General features: G+C 40.1%; 1 protein-coding gene across 1 annotated transcript; it reads right to left on the bottom strand.

Moving 5' to 3' along the window:
- Positions 1-3,002: 3,002 nt before the first annotated feature.
- LOC131932872 (rab11 family-interacting protein 2-like) lies at positions 3,003-14,931 on the bottom strand (the record flags this gene model as incomplete). The annotated part of the gene is made up of 5 exons (XM_059289778.1): positions 3,003-3,104; positions 6,125-6,252; positions 6,503-6,666; positions 6,847-6,975; positions 14,829-14,931. Coding segments are annotated over 5 exons (626 nt in total), but the record flags the coding sequence as incomplete, so codon positions are not given.
- Between the last annotated feature and the right edge of the window lie 6,100 nt (positions 14,932-21,031).

The following is a 21,031-nucleotide window of genomic DNA, read 5'->3' as shown; positions in this document are numbered from 1 at the left end:
AATACCCTGGCCTGCGCTAAAATATCGATTTAATAAACATTATCATGCATCAAGATATAGCGCTAGTAATACATTTTGTTTCATTTATTTAAGCCTAGCTTACATTTGTTATAGTTTTAAAAATATATCTAACAGCCCACACTAATCGATACCACGCTACCCGGAGAAAAAATAGTTTCCAAACGACAAAGAGCGTCCACACAACAGAAGACCGTGGCTGAAAATCGATGATGCATGAAACGACAAAGCCGAAATCGCTACCGGTAACGCCGAGTTGAGCTAATCCGTTAATCTCGTTTTACTGCCATTAAATTGATCGCCCAACGTCAACACGGCTCTCCGACTTAGCGGACCCTTGTCCATTACATGTTTTACCTGCTTGTTAAAACTGCTTCATGGTGTAGATAGATCTTGATATCTGTTTTTATCTTTTTGCTTAAACTTATCTGTTTCAAATATTATGCTGCTTGTCCTGCTTTTAAATACAATGTCCTTGTTAAATCTATAATCTATCTATATATATAATTCTCTTCTGGGAGCCGTTAGAAAACAAGCTGCAAACGCGCGCCTTGCAGTCCCCTCTCTTCCTCTCATCCTCTCTATCGCTACCACCCACTCCACCCCCACCCCCCTCACATGGTCAGGTGAGTTGTAGTTCACGCTAAATGTTTTGTTTGGTGACGGCTATTAGGGGCAGATAATTCAGTTTGAAACTATTTTAAACTTAGAGGTAACTAAGAGGAGGCTGCTTTCACGGGGGGGGGGGGGGGGGGGGGGATGGGGGTTTAGTGTTTTAAAGCAAATATTTTCATTGGCAGCATTGGTACTGTCGAATTCACAAATTATGAATTACAGAAAAGTAGAAAATAAAACTACTAAATAGCGGCGTATGATACGCTACGGGTCGGCTCGTACTATATACTCCTGCTACTCGTACTTTAAACGATAACGTAATCTATACTTAGCTAATACATTATACTCTGCATACATTTTTAATGCATCTGATATTTCGAACTAAGAAACCCCTATCTATACAGTTCAGAATATTAGCTGCTTTTCACAAAAAATAAGCTGTATATTGTTATGTACTGCAATCAGTGGTTCTGATTTTCATTTAAAAAATAATTATGCGGAACAAAATCACGATAAAAAAAGCCAGATCAAGAAATCAAAAAAATAAATACCTTGCACTCTTAGCTACAACCCCTTTCCGGGATTACTCATTTTTAAAAAAATGATGAGTCACTGTTGTGTTTCTTAAGAAGGCAGAAAAAGGGAGGTTGGGGTGGGGGGGGGGGGAATCTTAAATACTGCATTAGTCAGCCGTAGAACTTTTGTTATTGTCTGTGAATAGCATGCATGTTCCAGTTGCCCATAACCGACACGTACGATCGGCACCAAATCTTTGGGCACATTTGATTTTTTTTTTTACCCAACGCGTTGCCCGATTTTCGAGGGACAAAAGGTACGGTTGAATAAGGGGGTTGGGGAGGGGGGGGGGGAAGATAGGGGGAGGGGAGAAATGTGACGTAATATGTTTAGTAATTTTTGGAGAAATAAGGGACACACTATTGAGCTATTGTTGAATGGGGTGGGTAACGCACTGTGGACAGTGTATATGTGTGCAGAAGGCGGGAGGGGAGTGGGGGGGGGGGGGTGTAGATCCATACTTCAACATTCTACGCTTCACCTCCTATCACTAATATCTTTATATATATATATATATATATATATATATATATATATATATATATATATATATATATATATATATATAGATATATATATATAGGCCTATATAGATATATATATATATAGGCCTATATAGATATATATATATATATATATATATATATATATATATATATATATATATATATATATATATAGGCCTATATATATATATATATATATATAGGCCTATATATATATATATATATATATATATATATATATATATATATATATATATATATATATATATATATATATATAATTATACAACAAAATGGATATAAAAAGTATAAACAGCTCGTCTAATGAGTACAGTAATTAAAAACAGAACACTTGGTAGTCTTATTTAAAGGAGTAAAAGATAGACAAAATAACAGTCTTTTTTTAACGTTCGGAAATAATTTCATCAGGAAAAAAAATGAGCATGCATGTTGTTTAAATATAAAACGTATTGTTTAGAGGTAACATTGTGGTCAGTGTAATTATCAATGCACAACATGACCTGTTAAATGTCGCTCCATCTTTGCGACAAGATTGTGTTACATATCCAATTACGCAAATGTGCATTTGGAAGCGTTTCGTAGACTTATCAAAACAAACTATAATTTGCACAAGGCATGGGGAAAATCTATTTTAAAAATCCTACAAGTACATCTAAAAGCAGTGTTTTAAAAATACATTTTCCATCACCTAGGGTCAGAATAAATTATTGTATGCTAAACCACTAAGTAAATCTTGATTAAATTTGGTGATAAGCTGACCTTGAATCTTTAAAACGAATGTGTAATAGGGTTATAAAAAAAATTAACATAAGTAACATATAAACATCTTGACAGCATTTTTATATTTTCATTTATATTGTTTAAAATAAAGTTTATAACCATGTTATAAATGTTTAAATCTTTATGGTTGTGTTACTATATTGCCTCCATAAATCTCAGTTACCAAAGAGTAAGAAGCTTGAATACACTGATTTAAATACTTATTTGGTTTCTGATATCAATATTATATTCGTATGATAGAAACACATATGGTTAAATATTTACATTGCATTGCTATAAATTTCATTTGACTAAATTTTTAACAATAAGATCAATTTAAATACAATGAACATTATGATTAAGTATTTAAAAATATTTTTTTATAGAAGTTTAAAACAAATGTGAAAAGACAACAGCTACGATGCGCATGCAAATAAAAAAAAATGTGGAAAAGGAAGCAAAAGCAGGAAGAAAAAAAAACCAATAGTTCATATAGAGGCTTGTTACCGGAGCATTGGGGTTAATGCCCCACGGGACACGGTTGACGTCCAGGGCTGAAAAGTGGACAGAGGGCTGGGCGTAGTGGGAGCTGCTTCTCATGGAGGCAGTCTGGGTGGGGGGGGGGGTGATTTGGGAGAGTGGAGGGGGGAGAAAGATGCGTGGATTAAAATACAAAATGATGTGCTGTGAGTGTAGTTTGGTAAATAAACGAAAAAAACATTGGCTGTTAATTAGAAAATTATGAAACAAAAATAGCAGTGGTTAACTAATATTTATAGAAGAGAGATCAAAATAGAATATTGATAAAAGCATCTAAAACAGGAAATAAGTTCTGCTGCTATGAAATAACACATAACTATGCCATAAGGGGGGTGGGGGTAGATTAACGGAGGGGGTTGTAGGACCTGACAGTACTGCACCAAGGCAACTAGTCTAACTCACGCTTACAACTCACAATCAAAAGAGATTTTAAAATGTGTCCACTATTACCATTAGGCATTATAGCTTAATTAATTTCAAACATTTTTTCACGAAATTTTTTGAGATAAAAATGTAAGCACTACACAACGTGGGTCAAGTTGACACATACAGGTATACCATTATAGTCTAGTTGCCCCCTCCCCAAAATAGAGCCCTACTTTCTTTATTTACCAACAGTGGTTCTAAAACTGGCGACTGCTAATTATAAAGAGATATTTAATAATAATAGTGAGATAAAAATTACAGAAAAATAACTTCTACATTAATAAAAAAAAATGTTTAAGAAATGGTACGTGTACACGTGTAAATAATTTTCTAAGGGGCCAGCGTGTCAAATAAATTGAGAATCAATGGACTACAGTGATTTGTTTGATACAATTGTGATCTAGTTTTTCTCGTGTCGTTTTTTTTATGGCGAATGTTTTTATTTAGTTTACTTTACAATTATTTTTTTAGTGTGACTGTTTGTCTTTGATTTTTAAAATATTACTAGTCTTTATTGACAGTTATTGGTATTGATATTACTAGCTTTCACTAACAGCTATTGGTAACGATATTACTAGCTTTCACCAACGGTTGTTGATATTGATATTACTAGTTTTTTTTAACGATTGTTGATATGATTAGTGAGTGTTTTAATGTACATGAACTCAATAATTCAGTAAAAAAAAATATTTCTTCGACAACTTCGCCAATCGAAATGATTAACCTGGTACTTGTAACGCGACAGCTTAAACTAATTAATTAACGCCAAACTCAAATTACTGTCAATTCAAGACGGTACCCTAAATATTCATAATTAGCAGTATAGTATATGTTTGCAGTTAACAACCTTGCACGCTTTTCTTACGAAACATCATTAAATTATGGCATCATCTCAACTTATCAAAGAGTTGCGTTGTTCGAATTTAAATCCTGATTTTCTACACACATCAGTTAAAGTAAACGAATACATTTAAGTGACTGAATTCAACGTATTTAACTTAAACCCTCAAAATATCTTAAATCGAGACGTTAAACAGAAGTACTATTGACAGATTGTGCAAATGTGGATTTAAAGAAAAATGGAAACAAACAGTGCCAAACAACAATCAAAACATAAAAGACAACACGATTTAGGGCTTAAATATTCTATTAAAATATGCGTATAAACTGATTTACTGGAAGTGGAATAGTAATTATATTTTGGACACATTTAGAACATAATTTAGTAGATTGATTGATTTATGAGCTAATTCAACTGGAAATAGGTTTTTAAAAAGTAAAAAATACAGCATAAATCATCTAGTGAATTTTTTGATTTTAAAACTGTCTAGCCATTTCTTAAAACTATAAACCATAGTTCATACGATTGAACTAAAACAAAATGAGCCCAATTTAAAGTAACGCAAGTATTAGATAAATAGCGCCTTTCTTGCTGGGTAATTAAAAAATCCAGGATGAATTCTAATCAAAGGTGCGTGAGTCATCGAATTTCGTGTCCTTGTGAGCGATCAGGTGCGGCTCATTAGAAATCCTCGAATTTCTTCTTTCTTTGTCGGCAACAAAGAGGAGGTGCGTGTGTTGTAACATGCCGTATGGAGCAGGCCGATGATGGGGCTATTCATTAGTGATACCCCCTGTGGTGATGGTGGTGGTGGTTGGGGGAGGGGGTGGGGGGTTGTATCATGTGTTATACAACGTTTTGAAAGACTTTAAAATTCACACATAGAAACTAACGTATTTTGTTGTAGCTTCTGAATTTATTTTTAAAAGGTTAAATAATATCCCCCCTCACCCCATTAGGCCCACTACAAAAAAACCTGTTTTTTCAAGCATTTTCGAGGGTTTTCAAATGTGCTTTAATTATATTCGTTAAAGTTGTTAAGAAAATATTTTACGTTCTACTCCTTAAAAGTAAATTTTGCAAAGCCTCGTTTGTAGAAGCGTTAATTTTTCTCATAACAAGCGTTTACTTCTCAAAATTATTTAATTTTCTTTACAATTTTCATTTTTTTAAATTTAAAAATATCTTTTATGTGAATTAAGTAATTAAATATTTAGTGCGTGTAGAACTTAAATTGCCGCAGTAGTTGAAAACGAAACGAAATACCTGGCTTTATACGTGAATCAGAAGTCTAATTTTAGCCCTTTAAAAAAAATATTCCATTGTGGTCAATCCCTTTTAATTATCCTTTCTTGTTAACGACAAGCTACGCCTGTTCTCCCCCCACCTTTGAGATGCCTCCCTTTAAAACAACAGACTTTTAACCCCCCCCCCCCCCATCCACCCGTCCCGCAAGCGGTATGAAACCTGATAAAAGCTGTAAAAATTTCTATTTGAGACCAAATATTTTAATTTCCTTTCAGAACCAGGAAGACAGAGCAGAAGTGAGTACATAATGCCACGTGAGCGATTCCACGTTGAAAGGAAATATCGCTTTTTTGCACGTGCGTTGAACAAGCAGACGGCTGAGGCATTCCGCTTGGTCAACTGTACATTTGATTCGCATTCAGAAACCCACGCGCGCTTGCAAAAAATGAAAAACAAAAAAACGCTTTATAAAAATATTCCCTCATGCTATAAATAAAATAAACACAAATAAAACATCAGAATGAATAGCAGATTTAAAAATTGTAACAAAAATAAGTGAACCGGAAGTACTCACCTCCGTGGATTCCAGAGAATTGTTTGAGTCTCTGCTACTCAACGTCCGGCTCTTGTCGACTTTCCCGCCCTCTGGGTCTCTTCGGTTCTCACGAAACGAGCGACTTCTCGCGAATTTAAATTTATCCCCTACAACATTTTTTTTTAAATAAAAAGGACACATTAAAATCAGAAGACTTACAGTAAATTAAGCTTACAATAAATTAGGCTGAAGTAATTAACATATTGGTTTATATGTGTCAGCGCAATCAAAGACGCCTTAACTCAAGAAAGTTGATAGGCAGGCCTAAATACAGTAATTTCGTTATAAAAAAAAAACAATAAAAAAACCCAAGATTTCCAATCCCGACGAAATGTCCAGATTTTCAAGTACCCTTACCTAAAGAAGTTGCCAGATTTCTGATAGAAGATGACCGTTTTTTCAGCCCATGTGGCAAGACTTCCGTTCTGCTCTGGTTGTGAAATGTCAGCTTGACCTCCAGCTCGCCTCTGTATTTGCTGTCCCCAGATTTGGAGTTTGGCTTGTTGTGGAGGGGGATCCAGCTACGAGAAAGACATATATATATATATATATATATATATATATATATATATATATATATATATATATATATATATATATATATATATATATATATATACACATATGTAGTATGCTCTACTATCCGACTACGCCGACCCATTCAAAAGACTAACCCAATGAGGAAACAGTTTTCTAGTTACCTGCTCTTGGATGTCTCCGTGACCTTGTGCTCCCACAGCGGGATGGAAACGTAACCAAGGAAGTCGTCAGAGATGACGCCATGATGGTACACGGTGACCTCAATTTCCGTCTGCATGTTGGGAATGGGCCTGGTATAAAGGACAACACGTCAACTAAGACAAGGATGGGGCCGGGAGTAATTTGGTACCACCCAACTCTTCCACAAGCAAACCATACACATTTGAAAAAATAATGTCTTTTTAAAAATAGAGTTTAAATTATAATTTTATTAACAACACACGTGTAACTAAAGAAATTAATTTTAATGATAAAAATGCTATGGCGAAAGACGAAGGGTGGCGTGTGAATGTGTACGGGTGTTAGGTAATGTTTGCCTGTCGCCCCTCCTGGGACATAAGCCGCTGACAAGAGCTTTCCAGGCGTCTCTGTCCTGGGCTAGTCTCTCCAACTGTCCCCAGGTGTATCCAATCTTCTTGGTGTCTTCTTCCAGGTCACGTCTCCAGGTCTTTCTTGGTCTGCCTCTCTTCCTCCTGCCTTGTGGATTCCAGGTGGGGTCTGATATATAGGGCCTGTCTTGTTATGCTGGATACAGGCTTCCTGAGTGTGTGGCCAATCAAATTCCTTTTTTCTCTGGAGGATCTCTACTTCAACTGGCAGTTGATTTGTCTATTGCCATAGAACATAATTTCTGATGGTTTTAGGCCAGCGAATTTGCAGGATCTTTCTGAGGCATGAGTTTATAAATTGTTGTATTTTCTTCTTATTTATAGCAGTTATTTTCCATGTCTCAGCTCCATAGAGTAAAACAGGTTTTACTAGTTTGTTGAAGAACCGGATTTTATTCCAAGGGTTAAATCTCCAGAACCCCAAAACATTTTTTAGTTGGTTGAAGGCTGCACTTGCACGACGGGTGTAGGTATTTCAATTTAATTTGAAAGTTTTCAAGTTCAAATTTAAAACAAAAATCACACAAAGCATTTACCATCACTAAAGGAATAGTTTTTAAAAATCCCCCACGATTATTGACATTGAAAGACAAAAGTTATCATTCTTAACAAACGGGAAAATATAACACCACAAAACTTTTAAGCTAGTAAACAACCACTAGACAAGACGAATCCCTTGTTTGTGTGTTCATAAAATAACATCGATGAATGCAATCAACCCGAAATATATTAACCTCGTCAACACAATCCCCCCCTATCTACAACATAGGTTGTCATTATTGATACAATCGCGACTTATTACAGTGAATCTCAAAATATTCATGTTACATACCACCATGATTAAGTGAAATCGAAAAACACTATTCCTCTGTTAAAGAGTTCTGTAAATATACTCTGATATTGTATTACACGCTCTTTAGAAACTATGCACGTAGCGTGTCCTTTTAATTAACGCTAGCACATGTTTTCAGTCATGTCGAGTGCTCTTATTGCCGTGTATGTGTATGCAATCATTTATTATCACATTGGTGACTGGTGTGTCTAATAGAAAGGTGGGTTAGTCGAGTGTTTGACTAAGACTGCCTATCAACGCTAAGGTGTAGGCCCCTATAATCACATTTTAAAAAAATCCTATTTAACTTCTTAAGGTACATTCACGTTTAACCCATTCAGCTCCTTACAATGTCTGTTTCAGGCATCTTTCCGGATCACGCCCCCCACCCTTACTTGAGCCAAATAGAAAAGGTATAATATTTTTATGGAAAAAATATATTTTAGCCATTGTCCACAGGAAGAAGTTTCTAGTGCCCCCCTTCCGGAAATATTAAGTACACCTCCATCCCTCCCAGTTACGTCAAAATATTTTTTAAAGAAACTGATTCCTGAGCATTATAATATATCACTCTTAACTCCTTTGGTGTTAAGGTGAGGATTAACACTTAAACCCTTGTACTCCACGATATTCACTCTCAATTAACCTCTTAAGTTTCATGATATTCACCCTCAATTAACCCCTTAAGTTTCACGATATTCATTCACATTTAACCCCTTAAGTTTCAAGATATTAACTCTCAATTAACCCCTTAAGTTTCACGATATTCACTCTCAATTAACCTCTTAAGTTTCACGATATTCATTCACATTTAACCCCTCCAGTTCTTTGAACTAAATCCTACATTCAAACTTCACCCTGTAGCGGCCCAATGTTCAGTCACGTATCTCAACTAGATACACAGACCCAGTCAACAGCGGTGTCCCCAGTGGTCTCTACCCAGCCACACCAAAATCTGTCGCCACACCCGTGGCAGCACATACGCATGGAAACCCCCCGTACGTCCGCGTGTAAATCCTATCTTTTCAGATCTCCCGTCCTGGTGTTTTATGTTGTGGATATCGTACCGGGAACCGGGTCAAGGTCAGGGTGACAGCTCGAAATATGTTACACCGTATGGGTGTCAAGCTCCTGGTCGAGTGTCTTCCCCCCCCCCACACCCTTCACCAAATTTAAATATTATTTATTTTTCATATAGTTTTGAATCCCTTACCCTTCCATAATTTATACAACATACCTAATGTTCGGGATACTTGTTTGTTCTTTTATCTTAAATCTAGGTAATTTTTTTCTGTGCCTTTAATACTTACCTAACCCTAACAAGTCAAATGATATCTACTCTTTTGATAGTTCAAACTTTGGAAATGAATATAGGCCCCTGCTACTATTAAGAAATGCATAATTTAAAATATACGTCTATTAAATGTAAACAATTTCGATTAAGGGGTTTGTCTACAAATTACATCACGCTACTTTACGCATTTTTATCATCCCCATCCAAATCGTAACACATCATTGCAAAAATCCATGCCCAATCTCATTAAATGATGTCGCAAAGTTTCAAATGTATGACACAATTGAGTAAATTGAGATTACAATAGGGCTGGTAAGTAGGTCACCAACCAGTTCTACAGCTCAATAAAACCTGCATGAGCCATAGAACTGGTTGGTGACCTACTTACCAACCCTATTGATGTGCATGGAAAAGTCATTATCAGCTTAAGATAACATTAGCCAAAGCAACGCTACCTAAATTAACCCAACTAAATCAAAGCCAATACAGCTTAGAATAACCTAACCCAAATTACCTAATTTGCCTAACCTAATCAAACCCAACCTAACTGAACCGAACCCACTATAACCCCACAAACCCGGCCTCTGCTAAAGATGGACAACAAACACCACCAAGGCCTCAGCTAAAGATGGACAATAAACACCACCAAGGCCCCAGCTAAAGATGGACAACAAACACCACCAAGGCCTCAGCTAAAGATGGACAACAAACTCACAGCGCCTCAGCTAAAGATGGACAACAAACTCCACCAAGGCCTCAGCTAAAGATGGACAACAAACACCACCAAGGCCTCAGCTAAAGATGGACAACAAACACCACCAAGGCCCCAGCTAAAGATGGACAACAAACACACGACCAAGGCCTCAGCTAAAGATGGACAGCAAACACACGACGCCTCAGCTAAAGATGGACAACAAACACCACCAAGGCCTCAGCTAAAGATGGACAACAAACACCACCAAGGCCTCAGCTAAAGATGGACAACATACACAACCAAGGCCTCTGCTAAAGATGGACAACAAACACACGACCAAGGCCTCAGCTAAAGATGGACAACAAACACCACCAAGGCCTCAGCTAAAGATGGACAATAAACACCACACAGCGCCTCAGCTAAAGATGGACAACAAACACCACTAAGGCCTCAGCTAAAGATGGACAATAAACACACAGCGCCTCAGCTAAAGATGGACAACAAACACACAGCGCCTCAGCTAAAGATGGACAACAAACACACGACCAAGGCCTCAGCTAAAGATGGACAACAAACACACGACCAAGGCCTCAGCTAAAGATGGACAACAAACACCACAAAGGCCTCAGCTAAAGATGGACAACAAACACCACAAAGGCCTCAGCTAAAGATGGACAACAAACACCACCAAGGCCCCAGCTAAAGATGGACAACAAACACCACCAAGGCCTCAGCTAAAGATGGACAATAAACTCACAGCGCCTCAGCTAAAGATGGACAACAAACACACGACGCCTCAGCTAAAGATGGACAACAAACACCACCAAGGCCTCAGCTAAAGATGGACAACAAACACACGACGCCTCAGCTAAAGATGGACAATAAACACACAGCGCCTCAGCTAAAGATGGACAATAAACACACAGCGCCTCAGCTAAAGATGGACAATAAACACACAACGCCTCAGCTAAAGATGGACAACAAACACACCACCAAGGCCTCAGCTAAAGATGGACAACAAACACCACCAAGGCCTCAGCTAAAGATGGACAACAAACACACGACGCCTCAGCTAAAGATGGACAATAAACACACGACGCCTCAGCTAAAGATGGACAATAAACACACAGCGCCTCAGCTAAAGATGGACAACAAACACACGACCAAGGCCTCAGCTAAAGATGGACAGCAAACACACGACGCCTCAGCTAAAGATGGACAACAAACACCACCAAGGCCTCAGCTAAAGATGGACAACAAACACCACCAAGGCCTCAGCTAAAGATGGACAACATACACAACCAAGGCCTCTGCTAAAGATGGACAACAAACACACGACCAAGGCCTCAGCTAAAGATGGACAACAAACACCACCAAGGCCTCAGCTAAAGATGGACAATAAACACCACACAGCGCCTCAGCTAAAGATGGACAACAAACACCACTAAGGCCTCAGCTAAAGATGGACAATAAACACACAGCGCCTCAGCTAAAGATGGACAACAAACACACAGCGCCTCAGCTAAAGATGGACAACAAACACACGACCAAGGCCTCAGCTAAAGATGGACAACAAACACACGACCAAGGCCTCAGCTAAAGATGGACAACAAACACCACAAAGGCCTCAGCTAAAGATGGACAACAAACACCACAAAGGCCTCAGCTAAAGATGGACAACAAACACCACCAAGGCCCCAGCTAAAGATGGACAACAAACACCACCAAGGCCTCAGCTAAAGATGGACAATAAACTCACAGCGCCTCAGCTAAAGATGGACAACAAACACACGACGCCTCAGCTAAAGATGGACAACAAACACCACCAAGGCCTCAGCTAAAGATGGACAACAAACACACGACGCCTCAGCTAAAGATGGACAATAAACACACAGCGCCTCAGCTAAAGATGGACAATAAACACACAGCGCCTCAGCTAAAGATGGACAATAAACACACAACGCCTCAGCTAAAGATGGACAACAAACACACCACCAAGGCCTCAGCTAAAGATGGACAACAAACACCACCAAGGCCTCAGCTAAAGATGGACAACAAACACACGACGCCTCAGCTAAAGATGGACAATAAACACACGACGCCTCAGCTAAAGATGGACAATAAACACACAGCGCCTCAGCTAAAGATGGACAACAAACACACAGCGCCTCAGCTAAAGATGGACAACAAACACACGACCAAGGCCTCAGCTAAAGATGGACAACAAACACCACCAAGGCCTCAGCTAAAGATGGACAACAAACACGACCAAGGCCTCAGCTAAAGATGGACAACAAACACCACCAAGGCCTCAGCTAAAGATGGACAACAAACACCACCAAGGCCTCAGCTAAAGATGGACAACAAACACCACCAAGGCCTCAGCTAAAGATGGACAACATACACAACCAAGGCCTCTGCTAAAGATGGACAACAAACACCACCAAGGCCTCAGCTAAAGATGGACAACAAACACCACCAAGGCCCCAGCTAAAGATGGACAACAAACACACGACCAAGGCCTCAGCTAAAGATGGACAATAAACACCACACAGCGCCTCAGCTAAAGATGGACAACAAACACCACTAAGGCCTCAGCTAAAGATGGACAATAAACACACAGCGCCTCAGCTAAAGATGGACAACAAACACACAGCGCCTCAGCTAAAGATGGACAACAAACACACGACCAAGGCCTCAGCTAAAGATGGACAACAAACACACGACCAAGGCCTCAGCTAAAGATGGACAACAAACACCACAAAGGCCTCAGCTAAAGATGGACAACAAACACCACAAAGGCCTCAGCTAAAGATGGACAACAAACACCACCAAGGCCCCAGCTAAAGATGGACAACAAACACCACCAAGGCCTCAGCTAAAGATGGACAATAAACTCACAGCGCCTCAGCTAAAGATGGACAACAAACACACGACGCCTCAGCTAAAGATGGACAACAAACACCACCAAGGCCTCAGCTAAAGATGGACAACAAACACACGACGCCTCAGCTAAAGATGGACAATAAACACACGACGCCTCAGCTAAAGATGGACAATAAACACACAGCGCCTCAGCTAAAGATGGACAACAAACACACAGCGCCTCAGCTAAAGATGGACAACAAACACACGACCAAGGCCTCAGCTAAAGATGGACAACAAACACCACCAAGGCCTCAGCTAAAGATGGACAACAAACACGACCAAGGCCTCAGCTAAAGATGGACAACAAACACCACCAAGGCCTCAGCTAAAGATGGACAACAAACACCACCAAGGCCTCAGCTAAAGATGGACAACAAACACCACCAAGGCCTCAGCTAAAGATGGACAACATACACAACCAAGGCCTCTGCTAAAGATGGACAACAAACACCACCAAGGCCTCAGCTAAAGATGGACAACAAACACCACCAAGGCCCCAGCTAAAGATGGACAACAAACACACGACCAAGGCCTCAGCTAAAGATGGACAGCAAACACACGACGCCTCAGCTAAAGATGGACAACAAACACCACCAAGGCCTCAGCTAAAGATGGACAACAAACACCACCAAGGCCTCAGCTAAAGATGGACAACATACACAACCAAGGCCTCTGCTAAAGATGGACAACAAACACACGACCAAGGCCTCAGCTAAAGATGGACAACAAACACCACCAAGGCCTCAGCTAAAGATGGACAATAAACACCACACAGCGCCTCAGCTAAAGATGGACAACAAACACCACTAAGGCCTCAGCTAAAGATGGACAATAAACACACAGCGCCTCAGCTAAAGATGGACAACAAACACACAGCGCCTCAGCTAAAGATGGACAACAAACACACGACCAAGGCCTCAGCTAAAGATGGACAACAAACACACGACCAAGGCCTCAGCTAAAGATGGACAACAAACACCACAAAGGCCTCAGCTAAAGATGGACAACAAACACCACAAAGGCCTCAGCTAAAGATGGACAACAAACACCACCAAGGCCCCAGCTAAAGATGGACAACAAACACCACCAAGGCCTCAGCTAAAGATGGACAATAAACTCACAGCGCCTCAGCTAAAGATGGACAACAAACACACGACGCCTCAGCTAAAGATGGACAACAAACACCACCAAGGCCTCAGCTAAAGATGGACAACAAACACACGACGCCTCAGCTAAAGATGGACAACAAACACACGACGCCTCAGCTAAAGATGGACAACAAACACCACAAAGGCCTCAGCTAAAGATGGACAACAAACACCACAAAGGCCTCAGCTAAAGATGGACAACAAACACCACCAAGGCCCCAGCTAAAGATGGACAACAAACACCACCAAGGCCTCAGCTAAAGATGGACAATAAACTCACAGCGCCTCAGCTAAAGATGGACAACAAACACACGACGCCTCAGCTAAAGATGGACAACAAACACCACCAAGGCCTCAGCTAAAGATGGACAACAAACACACGACCAAGGCCTCAGCTAAAGATGGACAACAAACACACGACCAAGGCCTCAGCTAAAGATGGACAACAAACACACGACCAGGGCCCCAGCTAAAGATGGACAACACAGCGCCTCAGCTAAAGATGGACAACAAACACACCACCAAGGCCCCAGCTAAAGATGGACAACAAACACCACCAAGGCCTCAGCTAAAGATGGACAACTAACTCACCACCAAGGCCTCAGCTAAAGATAGATAATAACGACATAACCAACTTACAGATCGCATTCCTCGAACCACTCCGGGTTGAGGGCATTCTTGATGGTGGACGTCTGGTACTTCTCCTTGCCTAGCTGAATGGTCACAAACACGTCGTTGTTACCTGCAGACAGAGGTACAGGTGATGTTAGCCAAAGGTAGCGTCCAGCTTACACGTAAAATTACAATACACGTGATTCAAGTCAAGTTATATGAGGTAAAAATTACCAACGGTAAAGTTAAATAAGGTAAAATTACCAACTTTACAATTTACAGGAGGTAATATAACCTGCGGTCACGTTATTTGCAGTGTTTCTTCCAGACTCTTTTCTCTGGGGAGGGGAGGGGGGCACTTGATATTTTCGGGGGGGGGGGGGGGCGGACACTAGTAAAATTATATGTAAATTCCATCTCGTTCGGGGGGGGGTGGGTAGACTTTCTATTGGGGACGGGGGGGGGGGACGGGACGACAGAGGCCCCCGAAATGATGCCTGGAAGAAACTCTGGTTACTTGAGGTAAAATTACCGAAGTTGAAATTACTGGAGATAAAGGTACCCTCGGTCAAGTAAATACGTTGAGAGTACAAGTCTAAATTTGGGCAGACAATACATCAATAAGCAGACAACACATCAACATGCAGACAATACATCAACATGCAGACAATACATCAACATGCAGACAATACATCAACATGCAGACAATACATCAACATGCAGACAATACATCAATATCCAGACAATACATCAACATGCAGACAATACATCAACATGCAGACAATACATCAACATGCAGACAATACATCAACATGCAGACATCAGGGAGGCGTTGTTGACAACACGCAGCTTATGTCTGCTTTATAAACAAGTCATTTTTTCGTGACGACAGAACAAGTCATTTCTGCTTGCAAATATTGTTTAGTTTTTTTGACTACTATGGGTAAGTAAACAAAAAATAAATTAAAAAAAAAACCCACAAGGGAACTTATGAAGTAATTTACATTTTTTAAAAAAAATTGTAAACTGTCTAAACTTTAAGAAAAGTGTTTAGAATAAAAAGTTGACAGTTGTCATAGGCTGACATGACCCGCAGACGCGTTCACTGGTGTCTAAACACGTCACGCGCGCGCCACACACATGTCGATGACGCAATAAACGGGAGATAACTTGACAACACTTCGCTTCACGAATGTTGCCGCACACAAACACGTACGCAAGGGGAAACAAATCCTTCCATGTTGTATAAATTATTACCTGCCCTTAGATATCTAGAGCGGGAAAACAAAAGTAGCAGGCGATATCCCCGGGTGGTGCAGGTTATTTATAACATTCGCCAGACACCACCGGTTACAGGTAACACAAAAACTGTTACAAAAATTAACGACCAGTTATTAGCATACGTAAGTGGTAGTATTATTATTGGGATAGGGTGAAGGGGGGAGAGCGGAGTTGGGAAAGTTGAGAGCTCCCCCCCCCCCCAAAGCAGTATCACTGTTGGGGTCAGATTTCTGGTAAGGTCAAGACCAGAGTAATGTCAGGACAAGGGTTATAGCTTATTTTTGGGTAAATAAATATAAAACGCGGTGGAATCGTTTAAGAGAAAGAGTGCTAAATGAAATGTTAAATGATTGTTAGTGAACTTTCTTTCCAGACATCCTTTGAGAAAAAAAAGTAATACTTAGTGTTTTTCAAGATAAAAAGGAGTCAATATAATCTTTTAGTTCGTCCTCTTAGTCTAAATTCAATTATATATGTGTTTTTGTGTGGTAAGTTAAATATATGTGTGGCTTTTAAAGAGTACTTGATATAAATATATGTGTGGTTTTTATAGAGTACTCAAGATAAAAGCGAGAAATATTTGTGTATACATTTTATAGCCGAGGTTCTCAAATTGTCAAGTAGGTGTGTGGTGGATCAAGCTATCCATAAAGATTTGTCACCTGTAAATGTCAACTAGGTAAATATAGACGAGAACAGGACAAGGTAAACATGGCACCCAGCCAGGTAAAGACGATATCTAGGTGACTGGTGTCCCCATTCTGGTGTGGGATACCAGAGGCGTAGCGACCCTTCCCGGCGCCCGGGGACAAACTTTCAATTTGGCGCCCCCCCCTATATTTTTTATATTTATAATGCAAAACTGCAGCTAAAATGAGCTTTTAATTTTTATTTCAAACCCATTTTGGCGCCCCTAGGATCAGCGCCCGGGGACATATGTACCCCCCCCCCCCCCCGCTACGCCTCTGTGGGATACCAGTTTAAATAAACACATAAATAAATAGGCGTAAATGGTTGTTTAGTCTGGCGATCCCAAGTTCGAACCCCCGATGATGAGGCTCGATAGAAGGGAACAGCAACCCATCTAGGAGAGAAAACTCCACAATCAAACAACTGATGCCTTGTAGTTTGTTCTTGGTTGGACAAAGGCTATGCAAATCCAAAATGAAAAGCAGGCTTAAACGAAGTCAACGGCCTATATAGCGCATAACAGGTTGGCATGTAATACTTAATTGTGTAGGAGGAAATCCCGTCCAACATTCAAGTTAAGAACGAAGAACAAGTTAGCCAATCTATTGATAGCGATGGTGTCCTTTGTTTTTGTGTGGGCGTTGGGAATGTACATGATTCAATACTTTTAGAACCCTCGAGATTTTATAATCCCCTTGACCTCTGACCCCGTGAAATCCCTACACCAGCGCGAAGTTGTGTGTGTTTGTTTTTTTTCCATCGCGGAGAGAGCCCTTTTATCGGCGGCCCCTCGCTCGGGCCGTAAATCTCGTCTAGATTTGGTGGCGGTCACGGCCGGGGCGCCGCCATAACAGGCCGGATTACCGTCTGAGTAGTTGATCAAACAACGGCGGGCCCGCGGGCCACACCGGCCGTCCACTTGTGTCCACTCACGGGGAATTACCCGGCGTCAAAACCCGAGGCTAAGCCGTCTGCCAACAAGTTCATATCTGATACAGCTTTCCGTATTTGTTTTACTGGCCGGTTCGTTTATCGGTATGCTTTAGTGTTCATTCATGAGCGAAGTTGGATATCTAGACCTACTTATTAAATAAAGAGTTTGCAGCTTATGTTTCGGACCTTTGTGCACTTTGGAGCAGAGGCGTAGCGACCCTTACCGGCGTCCGGGGACAAACTTTCAATTTTAGCGCCCCCTCGGGAACAACCTTTCAATTTTCAATTTGCACCCCCCTCAAACTTTCAATGTGCACCCCCCATATATGTTTTATATTTATCATGCAAAACTACAGCTAAAATGAGATTTTAATTTGTTTTTCCAACCCATTTTGGCCCCTCTAAGGTCGGCGCCAGGGGACATATGTACCCCCCCCCCCTCGCCACGCCTCTGCTTTGGAGACTTACTCGGGTAACCCACCCAAAGACCTGCCTTAATAAACCACCCAGCTAGCACAGACAGCCACTTGCGACAATAACCCACCCAGATAGAAAAGACAGCCACTTGCGACAATAACACACCAACGACTTGCCACAGTAACCCACCCAGATAGAAGAGACAGTAACTTGCGACAATAACCCACCAACGACTAGCTACAGTAACCCACCCAGATAGAAAAGACAGCCACTTGCGACAATAACACACCCAGCTAGAAGAGACAGCCACTTGCGACAATAACCCACCCAGATAGAAGAGACAGTAACTTGCGACAATAACCCACCAACGACTTACCACAGTAACCCACCAACGACTAGCTACAGTAACCCACCCAGATAGAAAAGACAGCCACTTGCGACAATAACACACCCAGCTAGAAGAGACAGCCACTTGCGACAATAACCCACCCAGATAGAAGAGACAGTAACTTGCGACAATAACCCACCAACGACTTACCACAGTAACCCACCAACGACTAGCTACAATAACCCACCCAGATAGAAGAGACAGTAACTTGCGACAATAACCCACCAACGACTTACCACAGTAACCCACCAACGACTTGCTACAATAACCCACCCAGATAGAAGAGACAGTAACTTGCGACAATAACCCACCAAAGACTAGCTACAATAACCCACCAAAGACTAGCTACAATAACCCACCAACGACTAGCTACAATAACCCACCAACGACTAGCTACAATAACCCACCAACGACTTACCACAATAACCCACCAAAGACTAGCTACAATAACCCACCCAGATAGAAGAGACAGTAACTTGCGACAATAACCCACCAACGACTTACCACAGTAACCCACCAACGACTTACCACAGTAACCCACCAACGACTTACCACAAAAGGTCACAGTAACTTGCACTGATCACCAGATAATATACCACCTTACAGCTTCTCAAGGAGTTCACACTTCAGATAGAGATATCGTTAAGTTGTGTTAGGTGTTTCGTAGTGCCCGTTGACACTGTAGACCCAGACTTGTGGCGGTGTGGTTGTGATGGATGAAAAGATGTGGCTGATGATGGATGAATCAAGACAGATGACGGAGTGAATCAATAGACAAGAAGATCGACAAAGCATCCCCCCCCCCCCCACAAAAAACTCCACACGCCCTCACTCAACTAATACACACAATCCCCATCGTTTGAAATGATTTCAATGTGTTGCCATAGAAACAAAAAAAAAAATCACGCCAATGAAGAATTTAAGCTAACGACTCATCCCTCTGTTATTTTTATTTTCAACGGAATGTTTTTTTTTAGTATGTTGTCGAAAAAAATGCTTTGTTGACATTGTATCCAGCAGCAGTTATACAATATTAAAGAAATTATTAAAGAATTAAAATGTTTTTTTAAAAACATATTTTAGGGACCTCAAAATATTTATCTAACATTGGACTTGAATTTCCTTATATCGGCACTGGCAATCTACGAAGCAGATGAAGAAGAGTTTACCTGTCTCGGTGACCGTGGTATTTGAACAGTGCCGGCGCCAGGTTATTTAGCGCTCTATGCAAAACTTCTTAAAACGCCCCCTTTCATACAAATTAATTACTATAACTTTTGTGTAAGAAAACAATTAAAAGTGACGCATTAATTTATTATCAATTGCATACACTTTGTAAGTAGACATCAAAATTAAATTTTACTTGCCATCTTCGTCTCAAAAGTTTGTACTAATTCCTTCAATTTCAGTTTGTAAACGTAATAAAATTTTATTGAAGTTGCTAAGTCCACGAGTCTACTTTGTACTACTTAATGACATAGCCCCCCCCCCATTTAGAAAATTTTAAGTGCTCCCCCCCCCCAAGAGTTTCTTTCAGGCATCTCTTTGGGGGGCGAAGCCCCCCCCCCCCCCCCCCCCCCCCAGAACGAAATGAAATGTGTATAATTTATATAGAAAAATAGAAAATATATACTTTTAACAGTGTCCGCCCCCCCCCCCGGAGAAAAAAATCTGGAAGAAACACTGCCCCACCTCCTCCCCCCCACTCCCGGGAGAAAAAAGCTTGACTGTCTTTAGTTATAATTGTAAGATGTCTAAATTGTGTGATTATGTAACGATTTTTTGGTTTTTGAAAAAAAATAAAAGGTTATAAATGTTATAGATTCCAGCCTAAAATTGTTATATATGAAATTTACGACTATTAAGTCTACTAACTTTAACTATAGAAATCTACATCGGCTACTGATGTATTTGTTTTTCAACTTGATAATGCTAAAAAAAAAACCTACATAGAACTTAAGCTCTATATGGTTTTTACAATTGCAAATAATAACTTAAAGTTGTATTTATATGTAAGCGGTGCAGGAATTTGAAATGAATGTGAAGTTAAGCAATGAATTATCTCCCATTTGAAAATCCAAATACCAAAATTTTATTCACGGGAAATAACTTTCACAAGAATAGCTATACTAACCAAGCGTAAATAAGATATGCTTGAAAAACACAATAAAGCGCTTTAAATTTCATTACCTAATAATTTTAATCAATCTGTTATATTAGCTATGTGAAAACAATATATATTACTTATTGAATACTTAAACTGTAGGTTTTGTTTGAAAGTCTAAACACGGTAGTTGTATTATAACATTCTTTTATTCAATTTTGATGACTTTCCATTAATTGTGGCATATTGGTGTACATTGAATAGTAATTTAAATTTTGGATCCCCTAAATAAGGGACGCCTTTACAAAAATCAAACACGGGTAACTGTTTAAGACAGGGGTCGGCAACCTGCGGCTCACGAGCCACATCGGCTCCCTTGATGTCAAGATGCGGCTCCTCTCTACCATGCACAAATAT

The sequence above is a fragment of the Physella acuta genome, unplaced genomic scaffold, assembly GCF_028476545.2.
Source record: "Physella acuta isolate Inbredline_101_S28 unplaced genomic scaffold, ASM2847654v3 ptg002301l, whole genome shotgun sequence".
NCBI lineage: Eukaryota > Metazoa > Mollusca > Gastropoda > Physidae > Physella > Physella acuta.
Note: the sequence above shows the minus strand (reverse complement) of the source record. Positions and strands in the feature narration are given on the sequence as shown.